Raw genomic sequence first — 25,938 nt, forward strand, 5'->3', positions numbered from 1 at the left:
AGGACTGGATCATGCAGGCTCAGCCGCCGTGTTCCAGCTCAGCCCGGCTGGAGCCAGACAGCAAGCCCCCCCGACTGGAGTGAGCCCCAGGTGCGCGGCGCGGCCCAGCCCAGCCCGTGTCTGACGTACCGTCCGGGTCACAGAGCTTCTTCAGGGCACGGCACATGGGTGCTTTGATCCGCAGGTTCCTCCCTTTGTACCGGACTGTGGTGGCCCTGGGAGAGGAGTGTTAAAGAAGCGCTGAGGTCTCTAAATGAACAGTCACTCCCACCCCGCGCAGTAACTATGGGCCCCGGCTAAGCAAACACCCTGGCCTCCAGGGCTCATGCTCGGCCCCACGAGGGGGCCCCACACGTCCCCAAGAAGCTCCTGGAATCATAGGCAGATGCGCATGACAAATGACAGAGCTGACTCTGGACCTTCCCGAGCACGCGTCATGCTGCAAAGAGGGCACCTGCTGTTCAGGATGTACCCTGCCCTCCTGCCTGGTGACCCCGAGAGCCCTCTCACTGGAGCCCCAATTGGACGTCAGAAGGAATGCCCCTTCCCCTCCTCCAGGTCCCCAGAGCAGAAGGGCTCACCCACCTCTACATGACCTCTCAACCCGCCCCTAGGTGACCAACTCTGCAGGTCAGTGACATTCCCTAGTCAGTCCCTCTGCAAACCACACTAGGGGGGCCCAGAGAGGACGGGACATTGGAGGCCAGCAGGTATGAGTGCAACATGCTTGTGCTCCCCACACTGATCTGCAGGCAGGGCCACAGATATGGGTGACACTCTACCTGAATACTGCTGTGACAGTAACTTATATAATGTTAGGATTACATAAATTAAAGAAATACTACTACTAACTAATGAAAGGAATATGAAAACCATAAAAAATAGCTCCCTCTAAGAAACACACTTGGAGTGCTTTGGGAATACTCAATAAAGGTAGATTGTTTTTAAAAGATGGCAGACAAATTAAGTGTGAGCAAGACAACTATGAAAAATGACAGGGAAGGACCCTGCAGTCCCACTGCTTTGAGAGCCTACATTCTTGTTCCACTTGAAAACAGGAAATCACAAATGATGCATCTTGGCTAGAGCTTCCAAATAAAAACACCACAGAACTCCAAGGAGCAAGCCACCAAGAAAAGGTGTTGGCCAGCCACCAAATGGTTGGTGAACAAACCTAAGTTTATGTTTTACGAAAGGTTCAAGGTTCGTCTATATTGTTTTTATGACCCTGCTTTTTAAAAATCGAATTACAATATTGTTAGTTTCAGATGTACAGCAAAGTGATTCTGTTATACACATATACATCCTTTATTGATTCTTACAGTATATTTCAATATTATAAGATACTGAATATAGTTCCCTCTGCTATACAGTAAACCCTTCTCTACTTTATATATGGTAATGTGGATCTGTTAATCCCAAACTCTTAATTTATCCCTCCACCTCACCCCCCTGCCTCTGGTAACCATAAGTTTGTTTTCTATGTCTGTGAGTCTGTTTCTGTATTGTAAATAAGTTCATTCGTACTATTTTTTAGATTCCACATATGTCAGAGAATATTTTGTCTATGTTCTCTTCTAGGAGTTTTATGGTGTCGTGTCTTATATTTAAGATTTTTTGTTTTGTTTTGTTTTGTTTTTGCGGTACGCGGGCCTCTCACTGTTGTGGCCTCACCCGTTGCGGAGCACAGGCTCCGGACGCACAGGCTCAGCGGCCATAGCTCACGGGCCCAGCCACTCCACGGCATGTGGGATCCTCCCAGACCGGGGCATGAACCCATGTCCCCTGAATCGGCAGGTGGACTCTCAACCATTGCGCCACCAGGGAAGCCCATATTTAAGTTTTTAAGCCATTTTGAATTTGTTTTTGTGTATGGTGGGAGGGAGTGTTCTAACTTCATTGATTTACATGCGGCTGTCCAGCTTTCCCAACACCACTTGCTATAGAGACTGTCTTTTCTCTATTGCATATTCTTGCCTCTTTTGTCGAAGATTAATTGACCATAGGTGTGTGGGTTTACTTACAGGCTCTCCATTCTATTCCATTGATCTATATATATGTCTGCTTTTGTGCCAATACTACATTGTTTTGATTACTGTAGCTCTGTAGTATTGTCTGAAGTCTGGAAGAGTTATGCCTCCAGCTTTGTTTTTTTCCTCAGGATTGCTTTGGCAATTCTGGGTCTTTTGTGGTTCCATGCAAATTTTAGGATTATTTGTTCTAGCTCTGTGAAAAATGTCGTGGGTAATTTGATAGGGATCACAATAAATCTATAGATCGGTTTGCACAGTATGGCCATTTTAACTATATTAATTCTTCCAATCCAAGAGCATGGGATAACTTTCCATTTTCTTGAATCATTTTTTATTTGCTTTATCAGTGTTTTATAGTTTTCAACATATAAGTTTTTCACCTCCTTGGTCAGGTTTATTCCTAAGTTGTTTTTTTTTTTTTGGTGGGAGGGGTGTGATTTTAAACAGGATTTTTTTTTTAAACTTTCTCTTTCTGGTATTTCATTGTTAGGGTAAAGAAATGCAACAGATTTCTGTATATTAATCTTGTATCCTGCTACCTTACTGAACTCATTTATCAGTTCTAATAGTTTTTGTGCTGAGCCTTTAGGGTTTTCTACACAGAGAATCACGTCATCTGCATATAATGATAATTTTACCTCTTCTAATCTGGATACCTTTTATTTCTTTTTCTTGTCCAATTGCTGTGGCTAGGACTTACAATACTATGTTAAGTAGAAGTGGTGAGAGTGGGCATCCTTGTCTTGTTCCAGAATTTAGCGGAAAGGCATTCAGCTTTTTGCCGTTTGGTATTATGCTGGCTGTGGGTGTGTCATAAATGGTTTTTATTATGTTGAGATATGTTCCCTCTATACCCACTTTGGTGACAGTCAAATGCTTTTTTTGCCATCTAGTGAGATGATCATGTGGTTTTTGTCTTTTCTTTTGTTGATGTGGTGAATCGCACTGACTGATTCGCATATGTTGAACCATCCTGTGACCCTGGGATGAATCCAACTTGATGGTGATGTATGATCTTCTTTATGTGTTGCTGGATTCAGTTTGCTCATATTTTGCTGAGAGTTTTTGCATCTAAATTTGTCAAAGATACTGGCCTGTAATTTTCTTTTTTGGTAGTGTCTTTGTCTGGTTTTGGTATCAGGGTGATGGTGGCTTCATAGGTTGACTTTGGAAGTGTTCCCTCTTCAATCTTTTAGAAGCATTTGAGAAGAATAGGTCTAAGTTCTTTGTATGTTTGGTAGAATCCCCCAGTGAAGCCATCTGGTCCTGCACTTTTGTTTTCAGGGAGCTTTTTTATTACAGATTCTATTTCATTTCCAGTGATTGGTCTGTTCAAATTATCTGTTTCTTCTTGATTCAGTTTTGGTGGGCTATGTATACCTAGAAACTTGTCCATTTCTTCTAGGTTGTCCATTTTGTTGGAATGTACTGTTCATAATATTTTTTAATGATTTTTTATATTTCTGAGGTATCAGTTGTTATTTCTCCTCTTTCATTTCTTATTTTATTTGGCTCCCCTCTCTTTTCTTCTTGGTGAGCCTGCCAGAGGTTTGTCAATCTTGTTTGTCCTTAAAAAAAAACAGCTCTTGGTTTTACTGACTTTTTTTCTATTTTTAAATCTCTATTTACTTCCTCTCTGATCTTTATTATTCCTTCCTTCTACTGACTTTAGCTTTTGTTTGTTCTTCTTTTTCTAATTCTTTTAGGTGGTAGGTTAGGTTTACTTGGGATTTTTCTTGTTTTTTGAGGAAAGCCTGTATCACTATGAACTTTTCAGGACTGCTTTTGCTATAGATTTTGTATGGTTGTGTTTTCATTGTCTTGAGGGTTTTTTAAATTGTTTTTCCTCTTTGATTTCATCACTGACCCACTTGTTATTTCACAGCATGTTCTTTAGTCTCTGTGTAATCTTTTTTTTCTCATTTCTCTTTCTGTGGTTGATTTCTATTTCATGCTGTTGTGGTCAGAAAAGATGCCTGAAATAATTTCTATTCTCTTAAATTTGTTGAGGTTTGTTTTGTGTCCTACTATGTGGTCTACCCTAGAGAATGTTCCATGTACACTTAAAAAGAATGTATATTCTGGGTTTATTTTAATGTAATGTCCTATGGATATCAATCAAGTCTAACTGTTCTACTGTGTCATTTAGGATCTCTGTTGCCTCACTGATTTTCTGTCTGGAAGATCTGTCCGTTGATGTCAGTGGGGTGTTAAAGTCTCCTACTATTATTGTACTCCCATTAATTTCTCCCTTTGTGTCTGTTAGTATTTGTTTTATGTATACAGGTGCTCCTATATTAGGTGCATACATATGTTAATGACTGTGAGATCTCCTTCTCGTACTGATCCTTTTACTGCTATATAGTGTCCTTCTTTCTCTCTCTTTATGGTCTTTTTTTTTTGGCTGCGCCATGTGGCATCTTAGTTCCTCAACCAGGGATTGAACCTGGGCCACAGCAGTGAAAGCACCGAGTCCTAACCGATGGACAGCCAGGGAATTCCCTATGGCCTTTGTTTTAAAGTCTATTTTGTCTGAGTATCGCTATCCCTGCTTTCTTGTCATTTGCATTTGCATGAAATATCTTTTTCCATTCCCTCACTTTCAATCTATAACGTGTCTTTCTCTCTAAAGTGGGCAGTCTGTTGTAGGTTCTTGTTTTACTATCCAATCTGCCACTCTGTGTCTTTTGATCAGAACATTTAGTCCATTGACATTTAAAGTAATTACTGACAAGTATGTATTTATTGACATTTTAAACAGTGTTTTCCAGTTGACTTTGTATTTCTTTGTTTTCTTCTTTTCGTTTTTCCTTTTGTGGCTTGATGGTTTTCTTTTGTATCATTCTTGAGTTCCTTTCTGTTTGGTTTTTGTGAATATACTGCATGTTTTTGATTTGTGGTTACCCTGGTTTTCAAGTATGTTAACCCATAACTGTATCTACTTGCTTTAAACTGGTAGTCATAGAAGCTCAAACACATTCTAAAAGATCCACATTTTCTTAATTTCCTCCCCCATATTTTGTGATTGTGAGGTCTTATTTTACATCTTCATGTTTATCCTTTTGCTGTTCATTGTAGTTATAATCGCTTTCATAGATTTTTTTTATTATTTTTAAATCTATGTGCTGGTGGGACTTCCCTGGTGGCACAGTAGTTAAGAATCCGCCTGACAATGCAGGGGAAATGGGACTGTGCCTGAAACAGGAAGACCTCACATGCCACGGAGCAACTAAGCCTGTGCGCCACAACTACTGAGCCTGCGCTCTAGAGCCCGTGTACCGCAACTACTGAAGCCCGTGCACCCAGAGCCTGTGCTCCGCAACAAGAGAAGCCACCACAATGAGAAGCCCGTGCACCACAACGAAGAGTGGCCCCCGCTCACCACAACTAAAGAAAGCCTGCATGCAGCAACAAAGACCCAACACAGGCAGAGATAAATACATAAATAAATAAATAAAATTTAAATATATATATGTAATAGGATAAACTTGCTGTGGAGTTAGGGAACCGAGCAGCTTTAAAAAAATAAATAATAATCTATGTACTAGCTTATTTAAAGTGACCTTCAATCCTTTTATGTATTTCCCTTTCCTACTGTGATGTTTCCCTTTCCTATAGATTCTTGTTTCTCTTTTATTTAGAGAAGACCTTTCAATATTCTTTTTAGGATAAGTTTAGTATTGCTGTATTCCTTTAGTTTTTGCTTGTCTGAGAAATTCTTTATCTCTCCTTCAGTTCTAAATGATAATCCTGCTGGGTAGAGTATCCCTGGTTGCAGGTCTTTCCCTTTCAAGGCTTTGAATTTATCTTGCCACTCCCTTCTGGCCTTTAAAAGTTTCTGTAGAGAAATCAGCTGATAGCCTTATGTGGGTTCCTTTGTAACTGACTGTTTTTCTCTTGCTGTCTTTACAATCCTCTCTTTAACTTTTTTTTTTTTTGTGGTACGTGGGCCTCTCACTGTTGTGGCCTCTCCCGTTGCAGAGCACAGGCTCCAGACGCGCAGCCTCAGCGGCCATGGCTCACGGGCCCAGCCACTCCGTGGCATGTGGGATCCTCCCGGACCGGGGCACAAACCCGTGTCCCCTGCATCGGCAGGCGGACTCTCAACCACTGCGCCACCAGGGAAGCACCCTCTTTAACTTTTGTCATTTTAACTATGATATGTCTTAGAGTAGGTCTGTTTGGGTTCATATTGTTTTGGACCCTCTGTGCTTCCTGTCCCTTGATATGTTTCCTTCTTTAGGTTTGGGAAGTTTTCAGCTATAATTTCTTCACATACATTTTTGATCCCCTTTTCTCTTTCTTCTCCTTCTGGAATTCCTTTTATGCGTAGATTGGCACACTTTATATTAATCCATAGATCTCATATGTTGCTTTCATTTTTTTTCATTTGTCTGTCTGCTGTTTTGATTGGGTGATTTCTGTTATTCTATCTTCCAGATCACTTATTCATTCTTCTACATTATTTAGTTTGCTATTTACTGTCTTTAGCTCAGTTTTCATCTTGGTAATTGAGTTGTCTGATTTTGACTGGTTCCTCTTTATACTTTCTAGATCCTTATGACAGTGATCTACATTTCTAACAACAGTCTTTCTTAATTCCTTCAGCATTTTTATTACCTCCTTTTTGAGCTCAGGGTTTGATAGACTAGAGAGGTCTGTTTCATCATTTGTTCTCTCAGAGGATTTCTCTTGTTCTTTTACTTTATTTTTTTAAAGATTTAAAAGTCTTATTTCTACAAATCATAGCTGGTGAACGTGAAACCTTCATACGTGGGCACCACTCTACAGGAACAGCTGTTCCCAGGAAAGGGGTGGCTTGACATGCAGAAACCTGCACAGTCCAAAGTCCAGGGCGGAGTGGGGTCAGGGGGCCCAAGGGCCTCTGCCAGAGCAGCCCCAGCAGCCACAGAGCACGCACTTGATGATCCGGTCCACTGACAGCTTATTTTGGGGTCCTGGCAAACGCAGTTTGTCCCCAAATCGGTGTTCCATGTCTGAATGCACCTCAGGCAGCATGATTTCTCATACATCTGCTTTTTCCGTTCTGCGATTAGGTTTTACCTGCATAGCCTTCTTTGATACAATACTCATATAGTTCTTTTTATGGCTTTCCGCTTTTAGAAGAGATCAAAAATATAGTGGGTTTTCTGGTAGTGGATCTTGAAGATGGGCCACAGAGATTCCACTTTCCTCTTTTCCTCATGAGGTTCTGTTTCAGCTTCTCTCATCTTTTGATCTAATTCATCCAATGTTGGCTCCATCAACTCCCAGTCATCTAGGGGAGCTTTCCAGCTTCTTCTGACTTTAGGCATTTTTCCCACAAGATAATTTGCAAAGATCTTAGCGTCTGTTTCCCAAGAGTATAACAGAAAGATCCCTGGTCTCTTCAGTTACAGACGTAGGTTCTTGTCCAGCTCTACCAATCAGTACATGACTTTGGGGAGATCACATTCCCTCTCTGGTCCTCAGTCTTATTAGAACCTCTGTCGCTGTCGGATGCCCCTTCTCTATCCTCTTGTTCTTTTAACTGGGAGTAGTTCCCCTGCTTTTTCATTTTACTTATATTTCTCCAGTTATCTGGACAAGAAAACTCCAGGAAGCCAGCTCCCCTGCCATTGTGTTAGGAGGGGAGATTCAGAGAGGATGGGAGTCTGCAGGGACCAAGGCCTCCACTGAGACCAAGTGCTTGAGTCTTAATCACCTCAACCCAGGGGAAATACAGGCAGCAGAGCGCTCCCAGGGATGTGCTGATGAGGCTGGAGTGGGGGTGCAGGAGTGGGAACCAGGAACATCAAGTCAGTTCTTAATCGCCTCCAATGAAGGGTGCTGGGAACAAGTGGATGTTTCTGCCATCCATCCCAAACAAAACACAACAGTAGCAGGAAAGATTTAAAGAGCAGGGGGAGCCGTGTCACGTGGCACTTGTGTTTGTGATAACCACATTTTCCGTTAAACTGCTGTTTTGTGACTTCCTTTTTTTTTTTTTTTTTTTTTTAGTGAAATTGAACAGCCCTTGCTTTATGTAGAGAACCATTGCGAGGTTACGAGCCCCTTCCCTTTCTCACAAATGGAAGTTCTATGAGCAGCCTGAGACTGGAGCCGGCACAGGTGAAGCCTGGTCCCAGCCCAGGCTGCAGAGGTGCACCTGCAGGAGAATCAGGTCCTGCCCTCTGTCAGATGGAACAATGCGGAGGGTCCTATTTGAATTCTCCACTAGTGTCACAAAACAGGCAACAGAGTAATCCCTCTATGTGCATGGGAGTCAGGCTTTCCTTTCTGATATGAGGTTCATTTTCTTCTCTGCAAAGTTACTTGATAAATCTAATAAGCATGTGCTAAGTTCTATGCTGCTGGGTCTGTGACCAATGTAATAAGATTCAACTTTAGAGCTTTTCTCAATTCATTTACTCCTTAATCCAATTCTACCATTTTATAACAAAGGGAGATTGACAGTTAACTGGAAAAGGTCTGCATGAGAGGCAGGAACAGGAAGTTAGTTAAATACTCAATGCTTTTTGGTCTTAAGTCAAGGAGTACTTTTCCACAGGCACCTTACTAATTTCCCCCATCTCTGTCTCACTTTTACAGGCCTTTTGCTTTGTTCTTAAAAACTGATGATGTGTTAAAAAAAAAAAAAAAAAACTGATGATGTGTTGGCGAAAGAACACACAGTAAATCAACAGAACAGAATTTCAAGTCTGGAAATAGATCCACATAGCACAGTCAACAGACCTGAGATGAATGTGAAAAAGCAGCTAATGGAGGAAGGATGGACCCTCCAGCAGAGGGGGCCAAAACAACCGGACACCCACAGGCCACAAACTGAACCTTGGCATAAACATCACATCATGTACAAAAGTTAATTCAGAGTGTATTGTGGATTTATATGTCAGACCATAAAACTTTTAGAAGAAAACATAGGAAAAAACTTCATGACCTCAAGTTAAGCAACGACTTCTTAGATGTGACACTAAAAGCACAATCCATAAATGAAAAAGATGACAAACTGGACTTCATCACAGCTGAAAACGTCTACCCTGTGAAGGACACTGCTAAAGAGAGTGAGAAGGCGGGCCACAGACTGGGAGGAAAGATTGGCAAATCGCCTACCTGACAAAAGGTTTGTGTCTGGAATATATAAAGGACACTCTAAACGCAATGGGCACAAGATTTGAAGAGGCACCTCACCAAAGAAGATACACAGATGGCCAGTGAGCATAACAATGGTGTTCAACATCACTAGTCCTCAGGGAAACGAAGTCAAAACCACAATGAGACACCCCTTCACCACTGGGTGAAGAACAGACTAAACACACCAAGTGTGGGGAGCACCCGGAACCCCACCTGGAAAGCAGGTTGGCAGCTCCTTATAAAGTCTGCATGTGCTCACCACCTCCTCCCCTGGGGATTTGCTCAGGCAAGATGAGACAAAAAGCTGGAGGCCAATGCCGAGTCATTTACCCTCTGTAAACAGCCTGTGTCCCTCACTGGGGGTTGGATCAACAGACCACAGAACAGCCATACTAGGGACACTACTCCACAGAGGCATGGACCACAGACCCACACAGCCACATGGACAAATCTCAGGGTGTACTGCTGAGTGGAAGATGCCAACCTTGGAAGGCCACACACAGTACAATCTCACTGAGATGACATTCCGGGAAAGGCGTGTATGCACAACACTGCTCGAACATCTCAGACCCTGGAGCAAACATAGCTTCCACCTGATGGGCACAGGGCAGGTGTGAGGGTAGGAAGGAAGGCCAGATGCTAAAGCTGCAGCAGGTGAATAGGGAGGTGCAATAGACAACCCCCAGGGCTAAGGCTGGTGGCTTCTCTTCCTACTTGCCTCTGACCACCTCCCACACCTCTGGGAGGCTCCATGTGCCCAGTGGTACCAGCTGGCCAGGCCACCTTCACTCCTCGGCCGCTGGGGAGAATCACTGCTCTTTCACATGGCAGTGATACGTACAACCTAGTCACTCTCAGGCCTGGCTCCAAACTGATGGTAGTTCATAGACACAGAGCCTGGAGGGTCCAACATGAGCCTCTGTAAGGTCAGACACTGGGCTGGAGCCAAAGCAGAAATGCACACAGTCAACCTGGCAGGGACTCAACCTGAGGGATGGGGGCTCGCTGGTCGTCCAACACCAGCCCGAGGGAGGAAAACAACTAGGGTGCAAGACAACGCCCTGCTGATGTAGCAGAGGCCAGGGAAACTTCCCAGGGATGGCTCGACCTACAGGACAGCTGGCCATCGAGCAGCAGGGGCCTGGGGATGGCGGGCGGGTCCATCTAAGATGAGGAGTGGAGAGGTCCACGTGGGAGCACAGAGGCTCTGATGGGGTGAGTGGGAGGGACAGGGTGGCTGCCAATGAGGACCCCACACCGGGTAAGAAATCCAGACCATGTAACGGGGGATGGTCAGGCTGTGACTTGGAGTGCAGCACAGCCACAGTGCTGAAGGACTAGGCCACAGCAGCCATGAGAGAGGCAAAGGGCTGCGAGAGACGGACAGGCCCGCCTGCCATGCTTCCAACTACTTGCAGAGAGGAGTGAGAGGCGCTGACTGAGAGACCCTCAGAGTGCAAGGTCGGGGGCATCCTTCCCAGGAAGAGATGCTGGAGGCTTCCAGCGGGAACACAGGAAACATCCAGGCCGTTAATGGGACTTGTACGTCGAGGCAGAGAAATGGGGGACAAGTCAGATCTGGGATCCTTCACCCAGAAAAGGTAACAGAGGCCCTGAGAAGAGTTAAAGTAGCCAAAGGAGAGGGTGCAGGGACAGGAGAGCCTGGGGGCAGTGCCGAGACAGCCCCAGGAGGGCGGTTCCGGAAGCTGGAGAGCAGCTCAGGGTCAGACACCTGGCTGGTGCCCAGGGACCTACTAGCAAGGCTATCAGAGTGCAGGGGGCAGCGGGCAAGCCAAGGGGCCACTGGGCAACTCAAGGACAGGGCACCGTGGCTTTTCCATGCAGCAGGTCCCGGTACGGCCTCTCTGGGGCAGAAACGGTCACAGCAGTCAGGTCAGAGCTGCGTGGGGGTCCCCAGTGGTTTTGTGTGATCGGGAGGCCAGGAGTGTGAGAGCAGAACAGAGTCAGACTCAACTTGACCTCGAGAGGCACAAGGAGGAACGGCAGGCAGAGGAAGCGCGGGAGGACCAGAAACATGCACCAGGAAGGCCGGGAGGGCAGGCCTTCTAGAAGTAAAGGAGACCCCCACACCATGAAATGCACAATGTTGAGGAAAACAGTGAGACAGTGAGAAGGTGAGGGCTGAGTGGAGACCCGCAGAAGAACAAGGACGGGGCCCCCAGGACGGGGAGAAGCTGGGGGCAGGTCAGTCAGTTCCCCGGGCTGGCCACCTCCTCACGGGCAGATGCTTAACTGTGAGGGTGTCAGGGCTAACTCTGAGGACTTCAGGACTTAATGGTCCTCACTGAGAAAAGGGGAGAAAACTGCACATATTTCGAGGTCTGTATTTGAGAGAAAAGTGCAAATTCCCACAAGGAGCCGGCCTGCCTCACACACAGCTCTACTCACCCAGCCTGAATGAGCTCATTCAGCTTTGTGGCGTTCTTGTCGTCCATGCCTTTGATGGAAAAACAAACACACGTGAACATCAAGTAGTCAGGAGCGAAGCCCAGCAAGACCCCACATAATAATCTCCAACGCAGACTCCAAACCACTCAATGGAGTAGTCAAGGTCTTCCACAGTTAAGACCCCATGTTAGCTGCAGGCCCTCCCCCAGGGCCCGCACACGTCACCTGTGCTGAGAGCACTGTCTTTGCCCACCTGGACATCCTCGGGGAGGGGACCACTCCCACCTCTGCACAGCTCATCACGCCTCCAAACCCCCGCCACAGCCCCCCTGCCACGCTGGACTGCCACTCGCCCCAGTCAGAGACTCCCCTTTCTCCGGGCCCACCTTGCCCCACGCACTCTTGTCCTGCGTGGCTCCTGGGTTACCTGTGGGCCCGCCTCCGTCAGCTCTGAACTACGGACCGACACCCTGCGTGTTTACTAGAGCAGATGCTCCTTTCCTCTGCCCCACCCCCCACTCATTGCTGCCCTCAGGACACGCGAGATAGGAAGTGTAGTAATCAGGTAAAAGGAGGATGGATGGAGGTGGTACATATCTGCAGGCCACTGTGAGATTCTTTGAACCCTGCTGAATATTTGGGGAATAAAACACAACGGGCCACAAACACGCAGCCAGGCTGAAAACCAAAGACAAGGACAAAACCTTAAAAGCAGGCGGAGAAAAACAACGCATCCCCTACAGAGGAGAAAGGACATAAACGGCCAGTGACCTCTCAGCCATGAAGAAAAAACTGTCATCAAAATCCCACATCCGGCAAAAATACCTTTTAAGAACAAAGATGAAATAAAGACTTTTCAGATAAATGATAATGGAAAGAATTCACAGCCGGCACAGAGGCATGGTGAGAAAGCCTGAAGGAAGCCCAGCAGGCTGAAGGGACATGTGCCAGATGGAAACGGATCTTCAGGAAATAGTGCTTGGCACCAGGGAGGGCAAACGCAGACCCCATCCCTAAACAAGCCAGATGCAACCCTGCCCTCCAACAGCATGGACCACACAAGCACAGTCAGCGTAAGTGACCGCTGGGGCTATGTGTGAGCATGTGACACGAGAGCCAGCCTGTCGGGGACGTTCATGGACCTGTGAGCTGAGACCAAAGGGGAGGGAAGGGCCCACAGGTCCTGCATCCGGCAGCCTGGAGGGACAGAGTGACAGAAGGCCCGCAGGGTGGGACCACCACAACTTCGGGGTTCAAGTCACCAGATGGGAGCACCATGTAAGCAACCTCCCTTTGAAGAGAAGCCATTTCAACCAACTGGTGAGGACTGCAGACAGCCAAGGTCTTCCCCGGCCTGTCCTGATACCCACATGGCACCAGGCCTGGGGCAAAGTGTGACTTGTCACTCAATAGCCCAGGAGGCTTGAATGGTCATCCGTTTCCATCAAAACTGAGGGTCCTCAGGCCCTTTTCAAGGGGGAACGCCGCCCAGCTCATGCAGCTGCTGTGACACAAGGTGAGGTGTGTCAAAGGACCAGGAACCCAGCAAAGACTCAGTCTATGTCTTAAGAATCGGACGTCTGGAGACCTCAGTTACAAAAAGTGTGTTAACAAAGAGCACGCTCTGACCACTGGAGCTCAGACACGTGTTCCCAGTAGCCCAGAAAAGGCTACCACGGTGTGCAGGGCACGCAGACAACTGCCCATCCCAGCGAGCTCCTTCCCCCACAAACCTTCAACAAAGGACACAATAGTGTCCCAGCAGGTGGATCAGTGGGTGGGTGCAGTGGGGGCTCAGAATGAGGGCCCCACCAGGGTGGAGTGCTGTGAAGCAGCTTTGGGAGCCCCAAGCCCAGGTGGGGCCTCACGGGGATGTGCGTGCGTGCGTGTGTGTGTGTGTGTGCATATGTGTGTACACGTGCACTTGAGTGCTGCTGGACCAAGAGGGACCAACCAGTTGTCACCAGCAGGAGCAGATGAGCTGGAGGGGACGCCAGGCAGGAAGACGCGCTGAAGTCTAAGTGCAGAGGCCCCTTGGGTCGGGGGACCCAGATGACACCCCAAGGGTAACAGGAAGCTGACAAGAGGATGAGGCCTGCCTCCTGTGGGGAGCACTCGGGCTGGGATGCTGGGATGTGGGAGATGGAGGACGGGGCCCCAGCATGTTGCCAGGACCAGGAGTATTTTAGGGCAAGGACAGAGAGGAGGATGGACAAGGAAGCAGGGATTCCAGGGGGTGGGGCCCCAGAGCCCCCTCAACAACACTCAAAGCAGGAGCCGGGGGTTTGTTTAAGTAAGTCGTTAGCCTGCAGGAGCATGGGGTGGGGAGCCAGGCCGCCTGTCCCTTCCTTCGGAGGCTCCTGGACTTCTTGCCTGTTTCAGGAAGGGCGGGTCACCCAGGGAATGCCCGCCCTGCCCGCCCTCCTGCCCGACTATGACGTGTTAGGTTACAGCTTACAATCATCTCATAGTGTCTCATTTAATCTTCAGAGTGGCCCTGCGGGTGTGTGCCCTTCCAACCCAAGTGACAGGCGGACAACTGGGGGCTGGAGAGGCGAGGCTGAGGCCTCTTGTCTGTGGTCACATGTGGAGGCCAGAGCACCTGTGCATCTAAAAGGAATCTAGTTACAAGGAGATGCTCAGAGCAAGGCAAAGGGAGGGGCCCAGACCCTTCAGTGTACCAGGGTCGGGAAAGGCCAGAAAGTGGGGGCTGTTCTAGGTCAAGACTCAAGAGACACAGCAGCTGTGAGCGGGCACTGTTCCCGATAGGCATGCCCTGCCTGGCATGGTGGGACGCACTGGGAGATCTGAGTTTGGGCAGGATACCAGGTGAGGCTGTGGTACCCACTTGATAAATCTTAAATGTACTTGCTGGGCATGCAGAAGAATGTCGTTGTTCACTAGGGCCAATGGCTGAGGGGTTTAGAGGGGGCTCAGACGGCTGCAACTTACAGTCACACAGCTGAGCAAGAAAAAATGCAAGTGTGTGGAGGAGGGACAGGAACAAGAGAGACAGTAACACAAACAAGGCCAAGGTTCAGGACCCATGAATCTAAATGATGGTATGTGGGGGTTGTTATGTTCTCCTTTGATTTTTCGGTATATTAAAACGTTCTGTGAGTTAAAATGTTTTCAAAATGTAAGTCGGAGAGAAAACAGAAGAGCCCCCAGTACTAAAACTCTAACTGTAAGAGGATAGCAGGCAGGCCCTGCCGGGAGGAGGCCACCCCTGAACAAAGGGTACTCACAGCCCCCGATCTTCTTGCGCAGCTCCCCATAGCAGATCAGGCCATACAGCTCCTGGGACGACTTCTTCAGCCCGCGAGAGAACACTGAAAATGAGGAAAGGTTGCGGCTTTAGAAGGAGAAAACACAGATGTGCGGGGCTTGCCCAGCTTGTGCACACCAGGGTGCTGGGGGACACTTCTTGGCTTTGACCACTGCACCATGGACCATGGGGCGTTAACATCAGGGGATACTGGGCAGAGTACACGGCAACATGGTGCTGTTTTTGCAATTTTCAAAATAAAAAGTTAAAAGAGAAAAAGGGGGTGGTTTAGAAAACTAGTCCTAACAGGCAGCGCAATTTCCCCAGAGAGGAAAACGGGACGTCCAGCATGGCCGGCTTCCACGAGGCAGAGGAGGGTCAGGACCACCTTCTCTGTGCACAGAATCCACCCAAGCTCAATGAGGGGCTGGCAGCACTGGAACCAAGGAGGCCCACCTCTCATGCCTCCTGGGACGACAGACAACTCGCCCCAGGCCTGGGGCCAGAAGGAAGAGGAAATGTGGCTTGAGTGCTCCGGACGCCCCCTTGCTTGTCAGCAGCAGACCACAGCGTGATTTGGGAGGCAACACCCAGGGTTAAGCCAGCCCATGTATAGCCTGCTCGTGGCTGGAGGAGACATCACCAGGTATGAGCAGAAGTGCTGAGGGAGGCTCCAGAGGCTCTGTAACAGACTGATTCGGCCCCGATGCCCACCCTGGACACCTACCTGCAGGCGTCTCTGACGCCAGGAAAGAAATCCTCACGTGCTCAAGCCACTGTTACCTTGAGTGTATTGTGTGAAGCCAAGCCTGACGGCGCCTTGTAAGTCTGGTTACTGCCCAGTTGGCCCCTTTCTGATCATCTCACAGGGCAGTGACCACTGCCATGTGTCCCTCTCACAACTGTTCTCTCCCCAGAGACCCCCTTTCAAAGATTTGGCTGTGTGTGATTACAACAATAGGAAAGGAAAAGAAAAGTATATTAGTAAATAGAAAGTAAAGTTCTGAATGAATGACCTAAAACAAGGATTCTGAACCTCGGATAGCCTCTGAGGAGCCTGGGGCTCTGCTAAGATCACACGCCAACCATTCCCGAAGGTTCTCCTGAGAGAAAGACCGACAGTCTCAGCGGACTCTTACAGGGACCACTACTCGGGAACCTTACGATCCACTATGCAGTCGATAAACAAATGTGGGCTTTCAGACAATGGAACAGTACTCAGCCATAGAAAGGAATGAACGGACGCTACAAAAGCCTAACACACCATACAACCTGGAAGCACCTGGAAAACGTCATGCTCAGTGAAAGAAACCGGACACTAAAGGCCCCGCATTGTATGACTCCACTGATATGAAGCGTCCAGGAGAGACAAAGATCTGTGGCTCCGTGGTTGCTGGGGCTGGGGGAGGGGCTGCAAAACAGCTGCACAGCGTGGAACCCAGTGTGACTACCAGTGCAGCACCAAGAGGCGGGCAGGCCTCTGGCCTCACACGGTCAACCGGCTGCCACCAGCTCTGAAAGGTGATCAGGACCAGCGAGAGACCTCGGTGCAGCCCTCAGCTCAACAGAAAGAAGGCACTTCCCATGGCGCCACACCGGGACACCAAGGGCATGTGGGTCAGGCAGAAGACACTACAGAGGGGCTTCCCTGGTGGCGCAGTGGTTAAGAATCCGCCTGCCAATGCAGGGGACAAGGGTTCGAGCCCTGGTCTGGGAAGATCCCACATGCCACAGAGCAACTAAGCCCATGTGCCACAACTACTGAGCCTGCACTCTAGAGCCTGTAAGCCACAACTACTGAGCCTGTGTGCTGCAACTACTGAAGCCCATGTGTCTAGAGCCCATGCTCTGTAACAAGAGAAGCCACTGCAATGAGAAGCCCATGTACTGCAATGAAGAGTAGCCCCGGCTCACTGCAACTAGAGAAAGCCCAAGCGCAGCAATGAAGACCCAACGCAGCCAAAAATAAATAAATTTTTTAAAAAAAAGTTTAAAAAAAGAAGACACTGCAGAGAAGGGAGAATGGCGCCAGCGGGGCTGACCCTGCAGAGCTAACTGTGGAACTGAGGGCGGCTGATGCATCCACCCTTCATCCAAGTTGGAAAAAGGGCTGAAGGGGAATGATACCTCCACTGGGGGAGGGGAGTTTAGGAGGCTGTCCAGCAGGGGGAGGTGACAAAAATGCCCAGAAAAGACACATCCACTCTAGATGTCCCACAGAGCCCAGTGTGGCCGCCCTGCGACACGCCTCTGGACCTCAGGGCAGACGATGCACCACGTCCACACCGGGAGCCTGGGTGGTCCACTCTGCCCATAGCCTGGTGGCGGTGAAAGCACAGAACGTGCTAGAGCACGGCTCCGGGAATGACCCCCCACCGCCTGATCTCCAGGTAGCTTCCTACCCCCTTCCTCTTCTCGTGTTGCTGAGGGCTTCACATTGGAAGTGAGTGTTTCGAGACCAGCCAAAGCAGATGAAAGACCTGCTCTCGTGGAATGACTTTCAGGAAGAACAGACTATGTAACAACAAAAAAGAGAAATGCGGAAGACAGAGAAAGAGCCAAACAGCTAAAACTCGTTTCTGCGTGCCAGCCTGGAGGGAGGGAGGGTGTTCGTGATGATGACAGATATTAACAACAGCACACTGGACTCGACAGGACCAGAGTCGATATTTTCAAATCAACTAGGGATGTGAGCAACAGTCTGAGCTAAGGATGGGCACAGCCAGCAGAAACAGACTCCGTGGAGACGGCCTGACAAAGAACAAAATGCTGCCAACTTGCCACAAAGCACCACAGCCATCGAGAGGCTTACGTTCATGGCCACATGGACACTGAGAGCACACGCGCGTGCGCCCACGCGCACATGCACACGCACACACACCAGTAGCAAAAGACTTGTGGGTCAGACCGAGGGACTGCTGCAAAGCGTGGAAACTGAGCGCCCACTTCCCAGGGTCCCTAGAAGGAGCAGCAACCTCACTACGCAGATATGGCACTAGAAGAGGTTGGAGCCACCATTCTCTTTGTGTTGTATCTTCCTCATCAAGATGTCAGGCTGGACGGGCGGCCCCTGAAGCAGAAGGCTTTTAAGCAGGAAAGATACCTTAAAAAGACTCGTGAGAAGCAAAAGGATTTAACTGGCCAGAGAGAACCTCGGTGGGGTCATAAACTCAGCAGAAAGCAGGCACTGCACGTGGGGCCTCGCATGAAACAGGACTTGCCCAGAGCAACATGCACTCGTCTGTCAGGTACTCCTTTCTGCCTTTGTCATGGACAGAACCAGATGGGAAATGCGGGGAGAGGCAGACAGACCCCCAGGACAGAGGGCCGGACACGCACCTTCCGGGAGGGTTGTCAGACAGTGCTGTGACGGGATGTTCACAATGAGACAATTAGCAGTAACGTTAGTATAATTTTACCTCAATTGTGTGAATTTATCTGAAGAAGAGTGCTATATGAATAAAGATATCCACCCTGTGTTATTTAAAAACACTGTAAGTGACTTCCAAATCCAAAAGGAAAGGTAAAATGTATTCATTTGTAGTACCTCCACTCAAACAAATACATTTAATAAAAAACACATGGAGGGCTCCCCTGGTGGCACAGTGGTTGAGAATCTGCTGCCGATGCAGGGGACACGGGTTCAAGCCCTGGTCTGGGAGGATCCCACATGCCGCGAAGCAACTGGGCCCGTGAGCCACAACTACTGAGCCTGCGCATCTGGAGCCTGTGCTTCACAACGAGAGGCCGTGACAGTGAGAGGACCGCGATGAAGAGTGGCCCCCGCTCGTCAAAACTGGAAAAAGCCCTCGCACAGAAATGAAGACCCAACAGAGCCAAAAATAAATAAATAAATAAATAAATAAATAAACATATATATGTGTGTATATATATATATATATATACATATATATAAACCACACGGAGGGACTTCCCTGGTGGTCCAGTGGTTAAGAATCCACCTTCCTACGCAGGGGACGCAGGTTCAAGCCCTGGTCAGGGAACTAAGATCTCACATGCCATGCCACAACTACTGAGCCCACGTGCCACAAACAGAAAGAAGCCCGTGCACCACAACGAAAGATACCGCATGCCGCTACTAAGACCTGATGCAGCCAAATTAAAAAAAAATTAATTAATTAATTAAAGAACTGATCACCAAGCATTAGGTTAAGAAAACTTACTAATACTGAAAAAACTAAAACAGATGTCATTTAAAAAACAAACACATGGAGAAATTCTACATCGACATGAAAAGGTGGTGTGAAAACAGTACTTGTAAGGCAGACAAAAGTCAGGAGACAGAGCGAGAGGGGTACAATGGGAAGAGGATGCTGCCTGGACTCGGACCTCCACTCCCCGCATTGTTGGGGTGGACAGGGGCCAGGGCCTCCACCGCCGAGCCAGGGCTTTCTCCTCCACCCGAGCAAGCGCATTACAGGCACCTCCAGGGAAGAGCATGCCACGTGCCCAACCACAGGCGGCAGTGGGGACAAGAGAGGATTCAGGGGAGTATTTCTGGGACAACTGACACAGGAGCTGAGTCCTGGTGAACAGGTTAGGGAGGACGACCAGGTGGGAGTGGCAGGAGTGTGGCAGGAGTCAAGGTGTGAAGGAAAGTGCAGGTAAGGAGGCAGGTGACTCCATTGCCGGGGCCGTGGCAGGTCATGGTGCAGGTCTCTAGTGGGGCAGAGGAAGGGGGCTCAGGCAAGGGAGCGGCCAGGCAGATGAACATTTTGGGTGGATCTCACAGCTCAAAGGCTGGGTTACGAAGGGCAGGACCAGCAGCACTGGTCTAGGGCAGGACCAAGGCAGGCCAGGTGGTGAGAACAGATCTGAGAAGCTCGGAGTAGAACCAGAAACACTGACAGGTGAGTAAGAGGTGCCCCCAAAGATTCAAAGGGAAATACATTCAGGGGACAGTGTCGTAGGACAGAACCAGTTGCGGATTCCCTGGCAGTCCAGTGGTTAGGACTCTGCTCTTTCACTGCTGGGGCCCGGGTTCAGTCCCTGGTCAGGGAACTAAGATCCTGCAAGCCACGTGGCGTGGCCAAAAAAAACAAAAAACAAAAAAAAAGATAGAAGCAGATGGGAAATGCAGTGACCATAACAACCATCACCAGACCCTGGGACCTCCCAGTCCCTGAGAGCCCCAGTGCTGGCCGATGGCAGGGAGGAAGGACTTCTCCAGGGCAGAGGACAGCAAATCGCAGGCCAGATCCGGCCCAAGGGCTCTCTTTTTAAACAGGCAAATGCAGCAACATGTGTTCCTCTATGTATTATCCACAATGAGCTAGAAAGCAGAGTGAAGTGGTTTCAATAAAGACCATAAAACCCCAAAGCCAAAAATATCTATATTCACCATCTGACCTTTTACAGAAAAAGACAGCTTGAATCACTGTCTCTGGGCTTTTCTAAGGCCGGAGGAGGAATCCCTAGCCCTGGCATCCCGACCTAAGGGAGAGCCAGCGAGGAGAGCCAGATGGGTCAGCGGGGGGAGGCTAGGGCACACTGACTGGCCAAGAGAACACCTGCAGGGTACAGACAAAGGTACAAAAGGGAGTAACGTGACCACAGCAACCACGATTAATCTGGATCAGAACTGATGTTATTTGGAGGGTGTGTCAGAAATCAGTGCAGTCAGTGGAAGCACACATGTGGAGAGACCAATCGACGAGAGAAGCAGCAGGAACGACACAGACACAGGATTCTCCTGGCGTGCGGACACAGGAGGCAGCAATTCCTCCCCTTAGGACAGAGATGCTCTGAGCAGGAAGTCAGAACCGCACCTGGCGATGACCTAGACTAACGAATTAAAGATGAAGCCATGGATCTAGGGGAAGATGGCGTAAGAGTAAGACGCAGAGATTACCTTCCTCCCCACAGATACATCAGAAATACATCTACACGTGGAACAACCCCTACAGAACACCTACTGAATGCTGGCAGGAGACCTCAGACCTCCCAAAACCTGGGCTGGGCAAAAGAATAAAGAATAAACAGAGACAAAAGAATAGGGATGGGACCTGCACCAGTGGGAGGGAGCCGTGAAGGAGGAAAGGTTTCCACACACTAGGAGCCCCTTCGAGGGCGGAGACTGCGGGTGGCGGAGGGGGGAAGCTTCGGAGCCGCGGAGGAGAGCGCAGCAACAGGGGTGCGGAGGGCAAAGCGGAGAGATTCCCGCACAGAGGATCAGGGACGACCGGCACTCACCAGGCCGAGAGGCTTGCCTGCTCACCCGCCGGGGCGGGCGGGGCTGGGGGTTGAGGCTCGGGCTTCGGTCGGAGCGCCGGGATGGGGTTGGCGGTGTGAACACAGCCTGCAGGGGGTTAGTGCACCACGGCTAGCCGGGAGGGAATCCAGGAAAAAGTCTGGAGCTGCTGAAGAGGCAAGAGACTTTTTCTTTCCTCTTTGTGTCCCAGTGCTCGAGGAGATAGGATTAAGAGCGCTACTTAAAGGAGCTCCAGAGACAGGCGTGAGCCAGGGCTAACAGAGCGGACCCCAGAGACAGGCATGAGACACTAAGGCTGCTGCTGCCTCCACCAAGAAGCCTGTGTGCGAGCACAGGTCACTCTCCACACCTCCCTTCCGGGGAGCCTGTGCAGCCCGCCACTGCCAGGGTCCCGGGATCCAGGGACAACTTCCCCGGGAGAACGCACGGCACGCCTCAGGCTGCTGCAACATCATGCCAGCCTCTGCCGCCGCAGGCCCGCCCCGCACTCCGTACCCCTCCCTCCCCCCAGCCTGAGTGAGCCAGAGCCCCGGAATCAGCGGCTCCTTTAACCCCGTCCTGTCTGAGCGAAGAACAGACGCCCTCCAGCGACCTACATGCAGAGGCGGGGCCAAATCCAAAGCAGAACCCCAGGAGCTGTGCGAACAAAGAAGAGAAAGGGAAATCTCTCCCAGCAGCCTCAGGAGCAGTGGATTAAATCTCCACCATCAACTTGATGTACCCTGCATCTGTGGAATACCTGAATAGACAACGAATCATCCCAAATTGAGGAGGTGGACTTTGAGAGCAAGATTTATTAGTTTTTCCCCTTTTCCTCTTTTTGTAAGTGTGTATGTGTATGCTTCTGTGTGAGATTTTGTCTGTATATCTTTGCTTTCACCATTTGTCCTAGGGTTCTATCCGTCCATTTTTTTTTTAATTTTTTCTTAATAATTATTTTTTTATTTTAATAATTTTATTTTATTTTACCTTACTTTATTTTCTTTTATCCTCTTTCTTTCTTTCTACTTTTTCTCCCTTTTATTCTGAGCCGTGTGGATGAAAGGCTCTTGGTGCTGCAACCAGGAGTCAGTGCTGTGCCTCTGAGGTGGGAGAACCAACTTCAGGACACTGGTCCACAAGAGACCTCCCAGCTCCACGTAATATCAAACGGTGAAAATCTCCCAGAGATCTCCATCTCAACACCAACACCCAGCTTCACTCAACAACCAGCAAGCTACAGTGCTGCACACCCTATGCCAAACAACTAGCAAGACAGGAACACAACCCCACCCATTAGCAGAGAGGCTGCCTAAAATCATAATAAGGCCACAGACACCCCAAAACACACCACCAGACGTGGACCTGCCCACCAGAAAGACAAGATCCAGCCTCATCCATCAGAACACAGGCACTAGTCCCCTCCACCAGGAAGCCTTCACAACCCACTGAACCAACTTTACCCACTGGGGACAGACACCAAAAACAACGGGAACTACGAACCTGCAGGCTGCAAAAAGGAGACCCCAAACACAGTAAGATAAGCAAAATGAGAAGACAGAAAAACACACAGCAGATGAAGGAGCAAGATAAAACCCCACCAGACCTAACAAATGAAGAGGAAATAGGCAGTCTACCTGAAAAACAATTCAGAATAATGACAGTAAAGATGATCCAAAATCTTGGATATAGAATAGAGAAAACGCAAGAAACATTTAACAATGACCTAGAAGCACTAAAGATGAAACAAGCGACGATGAACAACACAATAAATGAAATTAAAAATACTCTAGAAGGGATCCATAGCAGAATAATTGAGGCAGAAGAACGGATAAGTGACCTGGAAGAAATAGTGGAAATAACTACTGCAGAGCAGAATAAAGAAAAAAGAATGAAAAGAACTGAGGACAGTCTCAGAGACCTCTGGGACAACATTAAACGTACCAACATTGGAATTATAGGGGTTCCAGAAGAAGAAGAGAAAAAGAAAGGCACTGAGAAAATATTTGAAGAGATTATAGTTGAAAACTTCCCTAATATGGGAAAGGAAATAGTTAATCAAGTCCAGGAAGCACACAGAGTCCCATACAGGATAAATCCAAGGAGAAACACACCAAGACACATATTAATCAAACTGTCAAAAATTAAATACAAAGAAAACACATTAAAAGCAGCAAGGGAAAAACAACAAATAACACACAAGGGAATCCCCATAAGGTTAACAGCTGATCTTTCAGCAGAAACTCTGCAAGCCAGAAGGGACTGGCAGGACATATTTAAAGTGTTGAAGGAGAAAAACCTACAACCAAGATTACTCTACCCAGCAAGGATCTCATTCAGATTTGATGGAGAAATTAAAACCTTTACAGACAAGCAAAAGCTGAGAGTTCAGCACCACCAAACCAGCTTTACAACAAATGCTAAAGGATCTTCTCTAGGCAAGAAACACAAAAGGAAAAGACCTATAATAACAAACCCAAAACAATTAAGAAAATGGGTATAGGAACATACATATCTATAATGACCTTAAATGTAAATGGATTAAATGCTCCCACCAAAAGACACAAACTGGCTGAATGGATACAAAAACAAGACCCATATAAATGCTGTCTACAAGAGACCCACTTCAGACCTAGAGACACATACAGACTGAAAGTGAGGGGATGGAAAAAGATATTCCATGCAAATGGAAACCAAAAGAAAGCTGGAGTAGCAATTCTCATATCAGACAAAATGGACTTTAAAATAAAGACTATTAGAAGAGACAAAGAAGGACACTACATAATGATCAACAGATCGATCCAAGAAGAAGATATAACAATTGTAAATATTTATGCACCCAACATAGGAGCACCTCAATACATAAGGCAAATACTAACAGCCATGAAAGAGGAAATCGACAGTAACACATTCATATTAGGGGACTTTAACACCCCACTTTCACCAATGGACAGATCATCCAAAATGAAAATAAATAAGGAAACACAAGCTTTAAATGATACATTAAACAAGATGGACTTAATTGATATTTATAGGACATTCCATCCAAAAACAACAGAATACACATTTTTCTCAAGTGCTCATGGAACATTCTCCAGGATAGATCATATCTTGGGTCACAAATCAAGCCTTGGTAAATTTAAGAAAACTGAAATTGTATCAAGTATCTTTTCCGACCACAACGCTATGAGACTAGATATCAATTACAGGAAAAGATCTGTAAAAAAATACAAACACATGGAGGCTAAACAATACACTACTTAATAACGAAGTGATCACTGAAGAAATCAAAGAGGAAATCAAAAAATACCTAGAAACAAAGGACAATGGAGACACAAAGACCCAAAACCTATGGGATGCAGCAAAAGCAGTTCTAAGAGGGAAGTTTATAGCAATACAATCCTACCTTAAGAAACAGGAAACATCTCGAATAAACAACCTAACCTTGCACCTAAAGCAATTAGAGAAAGAACAATAAAACCCCAAAGTTAGCAGAAGGAAAGAAATCATAAAGATCAGATCAGAAATAAATGAAAAAGAAATGAAGGAAACGATAGCAAAGATCAATAAAACTAAAAGCTGGTTCTTTGAGAAGATAAACAAAATTGATAAACAATTAGCCAGACCCATCAAGACAAAAAGGGAGAAGACTCAAATCAATAGAATTAGAAATGAAAAAAGGGAAGTAACAACTGACACTGCAGAAGTACAAAAGATCATGAGAGATTACTACAAGCAACTCTATGCCAATAAAATGGACAACCTGGAAGAAATGGACAAATTCTTAGAAATGCACAACCTGCCAAGACTGAATCAGGAAGAAACAGAAAATATGAACAGACCAATCACAAGCACTGAAATTGAAACTGTGATTAAAAATCTTCCAACAGGGGCTTCCCTGGTGGCGCAGTGGTTGGGAGTCCGCCTGCCGATGCAGGGGACACAGGTTCATGCCCCAGTCTGGGAGGATCCCACGTGCCGCGGAGTGGCTGGGCCCATGAGCCATGGCCACTGGGCCTGCGCATCCAGAGCCTGTGTTCCGCAACAGGAGAGGTCACAGCAGTGAGAGGCCCGCGTACCGCAAAAAAAAAAAAACAACAACAATAACTTCCAACAAACAAAAGCTCAGGACCAGATGGCTTCACAGGAGAATTCTATCAAACATTTAGAGAAGAGCTAACACCTATCCTTCTCAAACTCTTCCAAAATATGGCAGAGGGTGGAACACTCCCAAACGCATTCTACGAGGCCACCATCACCCTGATACCAAAACCAGACAAGGATGTCACAAAGAAAGAAAACTACAGGCCAATATCACTGATGAACATAGATACAAATATCCTCAACAAACTACTAGCAAACAGAATCCAACAGCACATTAAAAGGATCATACACCATGATCAAATGGGGTTTATTCCAGGAATGCAAGGATTCTTCAACATACGCAAATCAATCAATGTGATACACCATATTAACAAACAGAAGGAGAAAAACCATATGGTCATGTCAATAGATGTAGAGAAAGCTTTTGACAAAACTCAACACCCATTTATGATAAAAACCCTCCAGAAAGTAGGCATAGAGGGAACTTTCCTCAACATAATAAAGGCCATATATGACAAACCCACAGCCAACATCGTCCTCAATGGTGAAAAACTGAAAGCATTTCCACTAAGATCAGAAACAAGACAAGGTTGCCCACTCTCACCACTCTTATTCAACATAGTTTTGGAAGTTTTAGCCACAGCAATCAGAGAAGAAAAGGAAATAAAAGGAATCCAAATTGGAAAAGAAGAAGTAAAGCTGTCAGTGTTTGCAGATGACATGATACTATACACAGAGAATCCTAAAGATGTCACCAGAAAACTACTAGAGCTAATCAA

General features: G+C 47.5%; 1 protein-coding gene and 1 pseudogene across 5 annotated transcripts in view; both read right to left on the minus strand.

Moving 5' to 3' along the window:
• The window catches only part of CRAMP1 (cramped chromatin regulator 1), a 68,542-nt gene that overhangs the window by 20,875 nt on the left and 21,729 nt on the right, over positions 1 to 25,938 (minus strand). For all 5 annotated transcript variants that reach the window (XM_089896393.1, XM_089896391.1, XM_089896392.1 and 2 more), the window contains exons 5-7: positions 14,825 to 14,908; positions 11,577 to 11,625; positions 130 to 215 (exon numbers count right to left, since the gene is read on the minus strand). In XM_089896393.1, the coding sequence (XP_089752519.1) occupies positions 130 to 215; positions 11,577 to 11,625; positions 14,825 to 14,908 (219 nt within the window). The remainder of the gene's footprint in view (positions 1 to 129; positions 216 to 11,576; positions 11,626 to 14,824; positions 14,909 to 25,938) is intronic.
• LOC111185147 (protein BUD31 homolog pseudogene) lies at positions 222 to 11,566 on the minus strand (annotated as a pseudogene).

Source organism: Delphinapterus leucas, chromosome 15 (genome assembly GCF_059928025.1).
Source record: "Delphinapterus leucas isolate spDelLeu-1000000601 "Yukka" chromosome 15, BTC_Dleu_Yukka2, whole genome shotgun sequence".
Taxonomy (NCBI): Eukaryota; Metazoa; Chordata; class Mammalia; order Artiodactyla; family Monodontidae; genus Delphinapterus; species Delphinapterus leucas.